General features: G+C 41.8%; 2 protein-coding genes across 2 annotated transcripts; both read right to left on the reverse strand.

The window, feature by feature from the left end:
* Positions 1 to 404: 404 nt before the first annotated feature.
* On the reverse strand, positions 405 to 3,308 carry socs9 (suppressor of cytokine signaling 9). Its single transcript, XM_077723294.1, has 2 exons — positions 3,181 to 3,308; positions 405 to 2,552 (listed from the first exon to the last, which is right to left on the reverse strand). Exon 2 carries the CDS (start codon positions 2,537 to 2,539, stop codon positions 1,040 to 1,042), a length of 1,500 nt encoding a protein of 499 aa, XP_077579420.1. The 5' UTR covers positions 2,540 to 2,552; positions 3,181 to 3,308; the 3' UTR covers positions 405 to 1,039.
* Positions 3,309 to 3,614: 306 nt separating this feature from the next.
* Positions 3,615 to 14,553, reverse strand: samd4b (sterile alpha motif domain containing 4B). Its single transcript, XM_077722926.1, has 13 exons — positions 14,270 to 14,553; positions 12,345 to 12,829; positions 11,728 to 12,204; positions 11,415 to 11,651; positions 10,934 to 11,043; positions 10,043 to 10,129; positions 9,626 to 9,890; positions 8,914 to 8,999; positions 8,590 to 8,705; positions 8,304 to 8,502; positions 8,078 to 8,204; positions 7,370 to 7,453; positions 3,615 to 7,286 (listed from the first exon to the last, which is right to left on the reverse strand). Exons 2-13 carry the CDS (start codon positions 12,538 to 12,540, stop codon positions 7,258 to 7,260), a joined length of 2,013 nt encoding a protein of 670 aa, XP_077579052.1. The 5' UTR covers positions 12,541 to 12,829; positions 14,270 to 14,553; the 3' UTR covers positions 3,615 to 7,257.
* Positions 14,554 to 15,040: the final 487 nt, after the last annotated feature.

Raw genomic sequence — 15,040 nt, forward strand, 5'->3', positions numbered from 1 at the left:
ATACGATTTGTTTGTAGATCACCTCGTTTTTCTTCTGGGTCTTTGTGCCATCTTGTTCCAGGCATTCGATTTGTATGAAGATTTTAGCAGGATACGGAAATAAGATGACATTGCAGCAATCACAGCTCGAATCGAATCAAAGTGGATGGTAAAATAGACTCATCTATATAAATCTAAAAAAATGAGAAAAAAAACACAGGATTCTTCATTTAATATATAGTTTTTATTCAAGCACTATCGGTGTATATGCGACTATAGAAGTGTCAACATGATCTTTGCAATGGCCTAAAAAACGTTTTAGTGTATCTGACGTCACAGGTGTTGTGGACAATCTTGAATAAAAACACAATATTTTTTAAAGCAGCAGCATTGACAGAGCAGCATAAAAAATCATAGCACCAGACTTTGCTGTTACATTTTATTACGTTACAAGTTAAACTATGCCCACGGTTTAAAAAAGGCTAACAAAATAAAAGGGGATGGGAACTGTTTGCAGTTATACTGTCACCTAGTGGCAATTTTGGGGAATTTTACTTTTTCACCTTGCGAGTCTTTTCGCACACATGCAGTGGATTCAATTTTTTTTTTTGATACATTCTGTTATGAAGCCTTGAAACAACACCCTTGTTGCCTGTCTCAGGGTGCGTTGATTGGCTGTGGTCAGTCCAAGCACATTCACTGAAAGACAAACCTACATTGCCAAAATAAAATTGTTAACGTTATGTAACGGATACCTTTTTGTTCCATATTTCAAACTTTGAGAAAAGACATTTTTAAAAAAAATAAATCTAAACTTAAATCTTATTTTGTTTTGGTGGTGGGTCTTGATCTTTTTTAGAGAGTAAATCATCAGAAATCTTTGGCTCAATAATAGCTGAGCAACTTCCATCCTTCATTGATCTAAATTCAATATATTAGTTATAGCAGAAAGAACCAGTCGATGTACATTGTCTTGTCTCAGTGTGATTACAATGCGCAGAGAAGCAAAGACAGTACAATAAATAAGTATAGTTTGATGAGTGGTCACTTTGACCGTTTGTTATTCCCACCAAGTGTCCAGCCTGTGGACGTGTACCCTCTGCTTGTAGTGATACTCCTTAAGCTGTTTCTTCAAGGCGTTGGGAACGGGTAGCGCGTTGATGCCGTCGTAGGAGGTGCGGCTGCTGACGACGGCCCGGCATAGCCTCTGCAGGCTGAAAGGCTGCGTGCGGTGCATGGGGAAGGACAACAAGGGCTCGAAGAACATGCACGAGTTGGGGTCCTTGTAATGCTCCACTAGAGCCGTGACGGTGGGCGCGTGGAAGACGCTGGGGTCACGTACGTCAAAGCTGAAGTTGTGGTTCCACTGGTCGACGCGGGCGTGCAGTGAGCGGCCGTAGCGCCGGAAGCTGACGGAGAACAGGTAGTCCTCCTGGGCAGAGTCACGCAGCAGGAAGGTGCCCTCGGGTTTGCCCTCTAGGAGCGACTCCGCCTCGTAGCGGTCCATGACGCCCCAGTAACAAGGTAAGTTGGTGATCTGCAGCAGGTCGGGGACCAAACAGTGGATGTAGTCAATCTGGGTGTGAACGTGCCGGCCAGCGTTGGGAGGCACGGGAGTCTGGAACCCTTCCGGGTCCACCGGGGGGGCGGGGCTGGCGTCGGAAGAGGACGCCACCACCTCGTCAAGGGTGTCTAGACAGCTCTGCAACAGAAGCTGATGCTGTCGCTGAAGGAAAAATTGCTTCTGCTCAGTGCCGCCCGCCTCGGTGACGCAGTGGGCAAGCTTGGGCCCGCGCCGCCTTTGAAGGGCCGCGCTGGCCTGCGGCGTCACCTCCAGTGTGTGGATCTCGGCATCGGCGGGCGGCTCCACGCCGTGCTCGATGCTTATACGCCGCCGTTCCCTTAGCCGGCCGTCCACGTCGTCCGGCGGGAACGCGGCCAGCCCGGCAGCAGGTTCCAGTGCGGTGTGCTGCTTGATCAGATGCCACTTCTGAGCCAGCTCTGACCCCTCTGGGAACGGGCAGTCGTCCAGCATCAGCTCGCTGAGGTGGATCTTGCGCCTGGAAGAGTTGCAGTTTGCCGACAGAGAGAACACTTGCGGGAGCGCCGGCGTGCTCGCGCCATTATTTATTTTCATGGGAAAACACTGTCCCACTGCATCTTGGATTTTTTGGCGGAGTGTGCGACCGCTGCTCCCCCCTTCACTGGGTGTCAACTCTGCGTTCGAGTTGACTGCTCCCAATGCTTGGCTGGTCGTGCCCTCTTCTGACACTAATGAGGCCTCCATACTGTGGCATCTGCAACCCACTCTATGGGTAGCTGAGGGGGCTGTGGCATGGTCCCTACTCTCCAGCTCTTTTAGGAAATTTCCATATTCAAAGCCGTCACTGACGGGCCGTTCGGCAGCCGGTTCGTGAGCGGTCAAGTCTTTCCACCTACCATGGGCGCTTCTCTGCCCACTGCCAGAGACTCGTCTCTCCTCTGAACGACTCAGACGCACCTTGGGCCGCGCTCCCCTCTCCCGTTCTTTTCTACGAGCCCCAGACTCCTCTGGCAACATTGTATATTAGGAGCTGGAGAAAGGAGGGGAAAAAGGCATGGATGAAAGAAATGTTAAGTCTGTGAATGCCATTGATGGTGATAGCGTTGCTCTAAAAATGAAAGGTTTTACATCGACGACACATTAACTTTGATATAGTATAATTTACAAGCTTAACCGAATGAACCATATCAACAACATTCCTATTGTACTAACGCCCTTATATGATAGGTATCATAAATTAATATAAATGATCACCTAACGAGTCATAATCAACTCGGTTTTGGGCCCACCTTGCGTTAAACTGTGAGCTTACAAAAGGGAAAATGTGAAAATTCTGGAGGGGAAACTTACGCTTTAACAACACTAAACAGTGGACTAATATCCCAGTGTCATGAATTCGATTCTCGACTGCAGCCTCCCTAAAGGCAATTTACTCTTAACACAGACAACAGTCGTTTTATAAACCCATAAGGAGACTATTTTAAAAATAATTCGCCAAACAAAGCAAACATTACTGGTGGTAAAATTGACATCGCAAAGATATACTTACTACCTTGTTTCATAGCCTGATCAGGAAGCTACTTGCTAACACGGTTCCATCTTAACAGCATTACAAAATAAATTAAAACAGTTAATTTAAGTAAAGAGATCAAACGTACCTATTCCAGTCGTACAAAATTTAACACGTAGAGAACTTTGGAATCATGTTGGGTAAATTATTGACGATACAGAAATGCGGCCATCTTTTGTTAGCTAGATAAGAGAGATGGAAACAAGTCAACCCGGAAGTGTTTCACATGATGTAGCAAAATGAAGTCATTTTATTTGAAAAGCCACATATTTCGGCCCAATATAATGCAAGTTTGCAAGAGTCGTATTTTTCATGATAACACACAATACGTGTAACATGAAAATTAGAAACATCTGCATTAAAAAGGTTGTAGTCATTAGTCTTGACACCTGTGGTATTTGGCATTATATATTAATTTTCATAAAAAAATATATTTTGTATTTTTCTTTCAATAAGATGGCTTTATTTTCTGATTCCAATGATAGCATGAGAACTAAAATCAATAGACACCAAGACAAAGTATAGATTCTGTTGCAAAAAGAACTGAACCTCTTTATTTAGACTGTCAATCATCTGACGGATGCTGCACTTCAGACAATTCACAATTAGGACAATAAAAAAAAAACATAAACACAGGATGCACAGGATTTCATAAAACATTACAAAATGTCTGTTAGCAGAGTGAAATATATAAATTCTTTTAAGACAAAAGCAATTGCCCATTGCATTTAATTCATGTATCAAGCTTGACATGGATGTTGATGATCCTATGTGACTCGACGTGCTAGATGCAAGGCTGGGGAACCATTTCAGTCCTCTGAAAAAGGCCGATTAACTCATTGGCTGTCACCGACAGTGCCGCACCTCCAATGCAATTTGACTGAGACAATCAAAATACATTGGCACTGACTGGCACTAAAACATGAGCATTCAATACTAGGCCTCCCACTTTAAATGAATTGGACATCTATCATGGTCAATGGTAGACAACGTGTTAAGTCCATGGAAAAAGTTGAGACAACTGAAGTACAACATACTGCCCGCGTAAGGATATTTCAGGATAAGTTTAAAAATGCACTTAAAGCTTTTCCTAAACCTTTGAATGCACACATGCAGCTGTTGATATTCTAACAGAGAAATGAATGGCAAAAAAAAAAACAAGTGTAAAGTCAAAGATGTTAACATTTTGAACTCAAGATTCCCCATCCCAGCCTCAGCACGGGAAACACACAAGTTTGAAGTGCATCACTGGAATGTAAACATGGAGTACTCCTTGTCCTTGTATTCTCATGTAGTGTTTTAAGGATTACTCGCCTGGCTCAGAAAAGCATTGTCATGCCCTACTGCAGCTTCATTATGCACATTCACTGTACTCTATTCCGCTGCAGCATCTTATTTTTCAAAAGGACCATCTGAGCCAGATGTAACACAAGTCCGAAAAATATTAGCTCTATCTTTGTTGAGGTCCTTGTCGGGCACGAGCGTGATACTATTATTATTTTTTTTTGCCTTTTAAATGTTTTTTTTTCCTGTAAGTCAGATGTATCCAAGAGCCTGCTCTGAAGAAAACCATGACTGCCATATAACTCAACACAATGTAGTCAACATGTTAAGAATCCGCAGAAACAAAAAAAAAAAAAAAGAAACAAAAAAAAGAGGACAGCGTTTTTGGATTGTTTTTTTTCACATATTATGACTTGGGCATTATTTTAGAAAGATGTAAACAGGTGTTATAAACACACGCACACACAAACACACCTACACGCACACACAGTTGCAAGATGTCCGCTCTCCCTGTTGTCCTCCTATCTACAACAATGCTGTATTAGTGTGGCAAAAACATGCAATTATAGGAACTAAGTATAAGTTATACATACCAAGGGAGTTAAAAAAAAAAAAAACAGGTATATGGATACAGTGGAACCTCTAAAGTCAAATTTTCAGTAAAACTTAAGAATTCAGATATTCAGACATGATATTAAATAGGCTACCTGGCTGGTCAGTATTACACTGTCGTAATATAGTGCATTCGATATTAATAAAACTGACAAATATAGATTTAATTTAATTTACGTAAAGGTTGTGCAGCTTATGGCACAGCTCAATACTACATAGAATTATTTAATGAATACATATTTTGTAATTGGAGTTTAACCGCCTATACAGTGTGCAGCATCAGGTGAGAATTTTGTTTAAAAAAAAAGTCAGGTGACTTCCTACGTAATTACACATTGTAAAATTAAATCAAGCACTGTTGCATTGAGACCAGCTCATTCCATGGAAAACTTCATAAACATGCCAATTTTAACGTCTAAAGTAGCAATTTTGTAACCCTTAAAGCAACAGATGTTCAACATGTGGACGAAATAATATAGCAACTCACCGAGACATATATTCCTGACTTATATTACAAATAGGACTCTATTTTTCTTCATTTGTGTCAGGATATGACAGGATTGCCTCAAGGTGGCCAGCAATGGAAGAGATTAATTGCGTTTTATTCATTCCATTGAGGCGTATGGGTAATCAAATAAATCAAACTCTAAGCTTCTCTGTAAATAAACTTAGAAACAGTTTGAATTGATGGAAAAACATGCAGAATGTCTTCTCTAAAGCAAATATCTGTTTTAAAGGTAATTATGCACAATAATTTGACACTTGCTAAGTCAACTTTAGGGGTTCCACTGTTTGACCACCTTTGCCTTTTTACTATGGGCGCTGCCGCAAAAGGAAAAAATCAAAAAGTTATCCCTGCTTTTAAAAATAAACCGAATGAACAAAATGAGAGACCATATTCAAACATGCATGCACCTCCGCTCCGCTCTGCCACATTCCAAGACAGAGGCCGGGGTTAGAAGACCACTTCTTTTGATTATTTATTCACGGAATTCATTAATATTTTTTAAGCAATTCAACACTGATACCACGCGATAATGTTGAGGGTTTACTGAAACACAGACACTAAATGGAAAAATATGGACAACTAGGAGCACCTTGGAAACGGATGAGTCATTAAATCATCTTGTGTGAGGATGGAGGGTGGACTTTTGGGTCCCAAAATTTTGATTGGCTGAATGTTAAGATGGTTATTAATTCTCTTGCATCTCTTAATTGTCTCTTTTTCTCAGTTTCTTAGACAAATAGTTCTGCCATTTTATCACTAATGTACAGTATATGTGATTGCTACTTTTTTGGGACGCAGTAAAATACATTGTCAATCAGTTTCTAATTGTTTGCCTGTGATTGGACACTTTTAAATTTATAGCCTAATAGTCTTAAAAAATTAAATTAAATTTAGGCTGACAACAAAGCAAAGGGAACTCAATCCCAAAACTAATGACCATCAGTGCTTGAGCAATTGTACAACCCTAAGCCAACCCTCGCTCCTTGGTACAATCCGATAATTCATCATCATGGACGCAGTAGGGAGTTAAAAAAAATATATACTATATATAACGGAGACAAAGCACAGCTGGGCATTCTCCAACTGTTTTTAAGGGTAAACCATTGTATCGTGCGTGCAAACCGTCCCAAAAGAGTCATCGACCGAACAACCCTTCTCTTTGGCTTTACTGGAGAGTTGGTGTCTTTAGGATGAAACTTTTAAAATAAAAGGCAACGCCTGCTGTTGCATGACGCACTCGTCCTCAAAAAACCGTGTTATCCGGGGAGGACGGTAAAGAGACACAATTTAACCTTTTGAGACTCCTTTGGGGGTCCCAAAAGTGTCTTCTTAAGCCAATTACAGTCTAGTGCCTAAAGTATAAAAGTGCCTTACATCTGGGCGATCTACACGCGTGGCGATGCAAGCCTACGGGGAATAAGGAAAGAAGGAGAAATTATATAGGGCCATTCTATTTTTTTCTTTTCTTTTTTTTTTTAAGACAGCACCGATCCTTTTTTTCCTCGTAAAATTGTGCCATGTCACAGTCCTGCAAGTGACATGGTTGTGAACCTTACTCTGTCTTGCAATATAATAATTATCTGTATTCCATTTGTTTTAATAACAAACTTAGTTGTATATAATAAAGTACAAAAATATTAGAGAACATATAGACAGTTTGTTTGTTTGTTTGTTTTTTGTCATTATGTAGTGACTGCTTTGCCTGTTTGCTCGAGCATACGTAAATTTTTGTGCTGGGTGATGAGGACACGCGTCTTCTTTTCATATCGTTGATGTCCGGTCAGTTCCGTCTGTCATGGAGATGACAGAATACCAAGATAATTTACAGGATCGTTCATGTGGCTTTTTTTTCTCAAGAAAAAAGGACACTCACCCCCTAAGGCGTGCTCCGTCATGCTGAGGCACAGCGACTCCAGCGTAGGGTTGATTTCCAGGTCAGCACCTGGAAGTTGGCAATCTAAGATTGACACCAAGGGAAAATGATATTTTGCATTATATTGATTGTGACATAATTGTTGATGTTTTTTTAATATATATTTTAAGTCCATGGATGATATTCAATAAAAAGTGCTCCCTTCCTTTGTGCTGGAGACACAATAAGACATGGGGAGCAGCATGTGGCAGTAAATGATCTGGCAGATTTTGCAAGGCACACACAAGCTCTCATTTGCCAGATGCTGTGTTGCAGATTTCTCCTCTAATAGGTCTGTCGTGTTCCAACACAGAAAATGTTAATCTATTTCACAACATTGCTTTCCTTGTAAAAATGTGTGTGGCTGCTTCCCTCAGATTTATTGAAATACTGAGTACACTTTTTCATTTCCCAACAAAGAACGACAGATGCTTCTTTTGGATGGTTCAATTTAGTGCTACTTTTGAATTCTCAGTGGGTGAAGCTACTTTTTCCACTACTCTTATATAAAATCATCTATAACTCCATACAGTGAAAATGAGATGTTGTGCAAAATGTCAATGAAAACAGAATACAATGACTTGTAAATACTTTTCAGCCTGTTTCCAATTAAAATTATTGGTAAAAATATGAGGGGGTGGGCCTGAAGGGCAAAGCTTGATGGAGTACCTTGCTGCTGGAACATGAGCATGGTTTGCGGGGAAGTGTGGACAGGAAGCGAGTGGGTCCGTTGTACAGAGCTGCGACTTTGACTTGGCATGCTGTTACTGCCCCCTGGATTGGCAAACCATAGGCTCTAAAAATAAAATGATTGAAATTCACCAATGAATCATGTCAGTTGATTTAAAAAATTAAAACAAAAATGACTGCGAGCATTTCATAGTGTTGTACTGACTTGTCGACCCTGGCCAGCCAGTGCGGGATTAGTGAGCGAGTGGCGAGGAGAAGCGCCACCGATTCCGCCGGGACTCAACAATCCTATGCGTCCCCCCTGGAGTCCACGCGGGGTTATCTGGAATTGCCTCTGGCCCCGCCGGGCCACACCTCCACTCACAGAGCCTGCTGTGGGGAGGGAGTTAGACCCATAGGCCCAGCTGGAATAACAAAGTCAAATTAAAATAAAACATTTTGGCAGATAAAACGGCATCTAATGTTCGAAGGGGGCGCTCAGGTTAACTCACCCTTTCTGTCGGTACACGGGCATGTCCAGCATAGCTTTCCGAGGAACAAGGCGGAGCAGTTTGAGGACCTGCTGCTTCCAGGAGACCAGACGCTTCTTGTGCGTTTCTGTGAAAGCCTTACGAGAACCAACAAGACAAAACCAGTTGAGAAATTCACCGGAATAATTTGTCATCATTCACCAGAATAATTTGTCATCAAGGTAAGGTCATGATCACAAGGTAACCATTTTAATGGGTGAACTAGCGACCGACAGTTGCCGAGGAGTAAAATGAGTCATAAAACACCCACTATTTGCCAGTAGTACAGCAAGTATACACACTCACCTCATGTATGAGACACTTCTCAATGAGCTGGAGATAGCAGCTGATATTCTCCTCATCTGGCCTGGACACGAGCAGCTGTGTGCAGACTGAAACAAAAGAAGTGAACCTGTTCATGTGGAATGCGCACAGAACGACAAGGATGTTTATTACATTATGGGATAATTTCACCATAGGCAGCACTTTTAACGTAAACAGGCGGTGTACTTTCATTCCCTCACTTCTGAGAAAACCAACCATAATGTCCACAAAAACATTTTTTTCTTTGAAGGCTAGAACAGCATGAGGTTTCATTGCAGTGAGAGAAAACGTGTTTTAGAACTCAACAGAATACTGATGTGTTGAATTGAGAAGACTGAAATAGAAATGTGACTGACGATAACTGTCAGTCACACATCGCACAGGTGTGAGCTCAGATCTAGTTGTCATGGCGTCTGGTTATATCTTTCTTTCTATCGGGTAGGAAACAGGGCTGATGACTCATTGAAGGCTAGTGGTGTTTTTTATGCTTTATTAAAGCATTTCCTGCCTCCCATCACCTGGTTGTGGTTGATGTACATTCACAGAATTTGGGAGTTGAAGGAATTAATGGCTGAGCGAAACTGCCAGGCTGGCAGTCAATTGAATGATTGCTGCTACCCCAAAGTAATAAAGGGATTGGAAGTCAGCCCATTTAATGGCATCTAATGGCCATAAAGAAAAACAAACACCTTACCTTTCCCCATAACTCGGGTGAACTGTCCGGCAATGTCGCCATCCGATATGGGGGTCACTGAAGAGTCTCCGTCACAGGTGGGTGTGTTGTGGGAATGGAATCCCTCAGGGTTAGCTTCTTTATCTGTGTCCGATTTTGTCACGTCCAGAGGAATGCTTGCTGGCTCTGTGATCTGCGTCAACGTGCTATAAGCCTTGATGGGTGTGACGATGATCTGCTGCAGCTCCTGCAAGGCATTGCGCAGGTTTCCTCCTTCCAAAATATCCTGGGAACACAGCAGAGAGATGAGTCTGCCAAAGGGTTTTGTAAAGTACATAAAAGCCAGTCAGCTTTCAAACTAAAGGGAAATTTCCTGACCCGGCAGAATTGAGAATCACATGAACACTAATTACAGCAAAGCCAAAACGTGTTAATTACCTTTTCCAAAGACTTGAGCACACTTTGCCGCTCGCGCAGTTTTTGGATGCTCAGGGCAATTTTATGCCGCGCTCCCTTGGTGACATTCTAAAAAAGAAGACAAGATGATAAAAGCATGTGTGAGGTCGACTTGTCATTTCTTACCCCCATCATTTATGTTAAAACACAGCAAAACATAATCACCATCTGTTTTATGGAAGCCACGGGGCAGAGACAACAATTCTGCAACTGTAACATTTGAGGGAACATTGTTTAATTTCACGCCTCATTGAAAGGTGATGAATTATCAGGTTTAAGGAGACAAGTGTTATCCAATAATGAGACAGGAGGAGTACATCCATCCATTTTCTTTGGCACCTGTCCTTACGAGGGTTGTGGAGGGCCTGAGTGTTATTACACTTGAATATAAATGAGCAGTATAGCACAGCCTAAACAGGCAGCTCAGAGGTCATAAATAATCCTTCATACTCACATTCTATGGACAAACAAAATAAATCTTCAATGACTATATAATTAGGATGTGTGGCGACTACTATGCATCCATTCTGTGCAGAGATGGTAAAGATAAAAATAATAGCAGTTTGACAACCTGAGTGTCCTTTCTGACCTGGGTTAGGGGCATATTTTACTTTATTTATATAATTAAAATAATATTACCTGCAGGTATCATAATATTGTTTGTTGAGTGACTAGTGACGCATTTTTCAAGTTGAACTTATTTAAACGTTTCCAGGTATGGGAATATAAAATATAACGCAGATGGAATTCTGTTTATTTTTTGTATTTCTTGGTGAGAAGGATACAGCATTTTTATGTAAATTTAAAAGGTCAAAAACATTTTAAAATCTGGGTTGTCCAAGACAGGTTTTCGTGCATACTAGTCTTACAAACCTGTGATTCGAGGTGATGCTCTGTGAGAATCATCATCTCCTCATACGTCATTTGGGAAAACAGCGAGGCATATTTATGAAGGCGAAGACTTTTTAACCACGTGGGAACATCTGCAACAAACATGAATGACAGGTCATATCAACCCATTATGGGGCAAGTTACTATTTTTAGTCCATTAAAAATAAATAACCAGCATTTTTTGCTATGAATGCACAGTTATATTCTGGCTGACACTTCAGACGCAATTCAGACGATGTAACAATTTTCCTATCTCATTGTAGATGTAATTTGAAAGGTCTGGATCCTGTTCAGTGCTCATTTTGTAATTCTATTGACTACGAAACATACAATCAATTTTTACTGGCAGGGCTAGCAATCAATCGCAGGCAGCCTCTTCCAATGGCATCCAATGAGTTAAATAGATTCCCCATAAAGGGTCAACTAACTGCAGTTCAGCACGCGACAGGGAGTGTCCTCTGACCTTTCATGCCACTTCCATCTTCCTGGAAGGTGTTGCGCGCTGAGCCCTGCTCTTCTGTTTGTTCACTTCCCGAGGATGCTACGCTGCTCTGCGGGGAGAGAGGCGCGTGGTCCGTCGGATGGAAGTTCTGCCTGCTCCCTATGTCATCCTGACTGAGCCACTCGGAGCCACACGCCTGCAGACTGGTGGGGATGATTGACTTCTTTAGAGGGCTCGGCTGCATTTGCCCAACCAGTCCTGTAAATATAAAGAGGTTTGTGAGAAAAAAATGGAACTTTGTATTCAGTTTCGACACGATGGGCTAAAAATAAACCTGTGTTATTGCTGTTTACAGGAGAGGACAATCCGCCAGGAAAAGCCATATGCCCGTTCTGGCCTGCAGGAGACGTGCTGGATGAGGGGGACTTTTCGTGCAAGGCGTGACTGGGCTCCAGGGTTTCGGACGAGTTGGGCCATTCGTCCGAGCCCTGACGGGGGTGATATGGGCTTGGGGGTGCCCGTGGGGACGGCGTATAGCCGCCGGAGAGGTGCTCCTCCAGATGGTTAAGCCACATGGCCAAGGACGTGCGGTCCTCCAGCGTGGTGGCGGGGTGGATGAGTGCGTAGGACAGTAGCTGTCTGCTCTCCTCCACAAACAAGCTACTCTCAATGGTGTGACTCAACACCTTCTGCAGCAGCTTCATGTACTCACATTTGGCCTCGCTGTTGCGCGGCTGCAGCAAAGGCAGATGGGATAAGAGCAAGGATACCACTTTTTCTTTAGGCTCCTGGTGCCACTGGTTGACTATGGCTGAGAAAAGAAGACATTTGATTATTAGTATTATTATCTATTATGAAGTCTGTGCAGTGAAAGTTTGATAATGGAACACATTTGAAAATCAAAAGGGGGGTTCTACTTGTATACCAACATTGAAATACCCGCTCATCTACCTGCATTGTTGGCCTCTGCTTCCAGGATGTGTATTTCTGTACAGTCCGCCAACCAGTGTTCAAGGCATATGTGTAAAAAACGAGCTTGCGTTCGGGACACCCTCTTGAGGAGGGACAAGAGCGCCACGGTCTGTTCGCACTCGTTCCAGCCCTTAAACCAGTCTGTGAGGATACCTACCTGGTCTCTGAACATCATGACGCGCCTCCTTTTTTAGGCAAGGAGATTAGGAATGTTTGGATGGGGTAGGGGGGGAGAGGGCAATAGGGTGGGGAAAGCACACTTTTCAGGGACAGACAGGGTCAGTCTTTTCCCCAGATGTCCATTCAGAGACCCTCACATGGTTAAGGTGCAGCTAAAACATGACAGAAAATCCTGGATGTTCTCGTGTGGACTGTTTCAAGGGTTCCTTGTAAATGTATCCTGACAGGAGGACTCCGGGCAGATTTTAGAGTCAGTCTCGCATGCTCAGGACCACATTTGTCTCCTAAAAAAAGCAAAAAGATAATAATATATTGTTAGCATTCTAATTCTGATGAAATGTTAAAATTTTTGATTGTCCTATTTTTTCCTGAACTAAATTTTAGTTTTCCTACTGGACTTACTGCAGGGGTGTTCAAACTTTTTTTGCTCAACCATCAACTTTTCAAGGAGTTACCCTTCTACAATAAATCTATTTTACAGCCCACTGACAAACATCAGCAATTATGTCATGATATACCTCGCACCTGTCAAGATGTATAAGACCGGCAGGGAATGGTCGGTGAAAATCTGCTCTCTATTCACGCTTAAACTCACGGCGGATGTGCCAAATTCATAAGAGCCTAACTAAGGAAATCGACAGAGGGGGGTCAAAATGTTATTGCCATGCGATCTATCAATAGTACCTTGGCGATCTACATAATGGGCAGACCTGGTTTAAAAGGTTGTCGGGAATCTAAAAAAGTACCACAAAATATAGTATAAAAAAGTAGACATATACTACCAGAACTTTGTTAGGATGGAAAATGTATGGTTGAATAAAGCATACAAACACAGCCTGCAAAAATGTAAAATTGTAATATTTAATTGCACATGAAAAATTATATAAAATGAGGAACTTATCTTTACTAGATGGTCAGTTAACCAGAAAAAGTGCAGCGTGTGTCATTTTCATTGATCAAGTGTGTCAAGTATTGTTAATAAATGGCTTACAATAACTAATAATAGTCATAATAGTCATACAATATAAATACAACCATCAAAAAATGATAAATTAAATTGGATAGATAGCCTGTTAAATCAAGTGGGTATAAAAGTTAGGGGGATTTTAGCAGCATTTTTTCCACTTATTTTAACCCACTTTTATCTGTTCTGGTTGTGTCAAATGGAAACTCATTCAGAAAATTATGTAGATGAAGGCTGAGAAAAACAAAGTGTTAAAATTTCAGTGTTTCAAGGCGTCAGGATAGATCTCAACGTCCTGTCTGTACTTTTAAAACACGTCAATGTCTTGATATCAGATAGTATACAGCCCATGAAGTCATAGTGGGTCTGCACATTAGCAACAGGGTGACCGGCAAGAGTAATGGAGCGTGTCAAGAACTCACCATCACTACTAACGCTAGCACCTGTAACATATCGAGCTAGATCATCGGAAAAATCGTGCCCACGGTGGCTTGAATAAACATTGCGATCCCGGTAATTGTCACTGTCGGGCAAAAATACACATACAGGCAACATTAAAAGACTGGCATGAGCTATCCAGCGCGAGTAAAGTCGGCCTTGTTAGCAACGGGGGGATTTGTATTGTTTTTAGTGGCCCCTGTCAATCCTCAGATTCCCCCCAGAAAAGCCTAAAACGACAACATTGAGAAATCGGATAAGTTCCACGAGCCCCCCGCCGTTATTACATAAACATAAGAGAAGATCATTCAAAGTTGTTTACCTTTGTCGCTTTGTCAGCGCTTTTAGCGAGCTAAGGCTAAATTAGCTGAAGGCAGCTCAATGCTAGCCTCGTAGCTTAGCGAGTTTGCGCTCAATAATGTAGGCCAGCATTCCGATCGTCCCTCGTAGGTGCGTTCATTTCAAAGATATTCCCACGGTGGCTCGGGGCCGTCCAAAGTCAAAGAATGCATGTACAAAATAGGTGTTTAACACAGTGCAACAGTGGGCGCCTGGTGAGAAATGTACTTGGATTTTTTTTAGAGCCGCATATGACGCAGATGAACGTCACGCATGTGACGTCATGCGTCTGGACGGTACGTAATGTCGAAAGCCAAATGTCACCAAGAAAAACTTTTGAATGCTGGATATACTTTGTGTAACGTATTGAATGTGCTTTCATAAAATACATTTAAAAAATACATGTAGTTCAGTTGTAATCGATTGATGGATAGCAAGTGTGTTTTATATGAATGCCATTTTACTAGGTCTTGTCATACATTTTACTCTGACATCAATTAATTAATATATATACGATCCTAATTAAACTTGTTTTTTTCCATAGCCTTAGTCTCATTGCCAAATATTTTGTCTGTTTTGTTTGAGTGTACAGGTCTGGGAAAGTCCAATGTTGAGTACAACATATGTATTAGTAAATGGGCTATTTGTTAATTGAGATTGATGGAACACACCCGAGCAGCCAACAGGTTTTTCCTGCTCTGTAAAGCATGCAAAACCAAAATATGGGAACTATAGGTTCAATGGGAGGGTGTGT

The sequence above is a fragment of the Stigmatopora nigra genome, chromosome 8, assembly GCF_051989575.1.
Source record: "Stigmatopora nigra isolate UIUO_SnigA chromosome 8, RoL_Snig_1.1, whole genome shotgun sequence".
In the NCBI taxonomy this organism is placed as follows: domain Eukaryota; kingdom Metazoa; phylum Chordata; class Actinopteri; order Syngnathiformes; family Syngnathidae; genus Stigmatopora; species Stigmatopora nigra.

What these genes read in the sequence shown, in the direction of transcription:
- socs9 (XM_077723294.1), bottom strand. Translation starts at nt 2,539, where the DNA reads ATGTTGCCAGAGGAGTCTGGGGCTCGTAGAAAAGAACGGGAGAGGGGA.
- samd4b (XM_077722926.1), bottom strand. Translation starts at nt 12,540, where the DNA reads ATGATGTTCAGAGACCAGGTAGGTATCCTCACAGACTGGTTTAAGGGC. An exon ending in TGGCTGGCCAGGGTCGACAA is followed by an intron (nt 8,205 to 8,303) that starts GTCAGTACAACA and finishes TTTTATTTTTAG; the next exon opens with AGCCTATGGTTTGCCAATCC. An exon ending in GCTCATGTTCCAGCAGCAAG is followed by an intron (nt 7,454 to 8,077) that starts GTACTCCATCAA and finishes TGTCAATCTTAG; the next exon opens with ATTGCCAACTTCCAGGTGCT.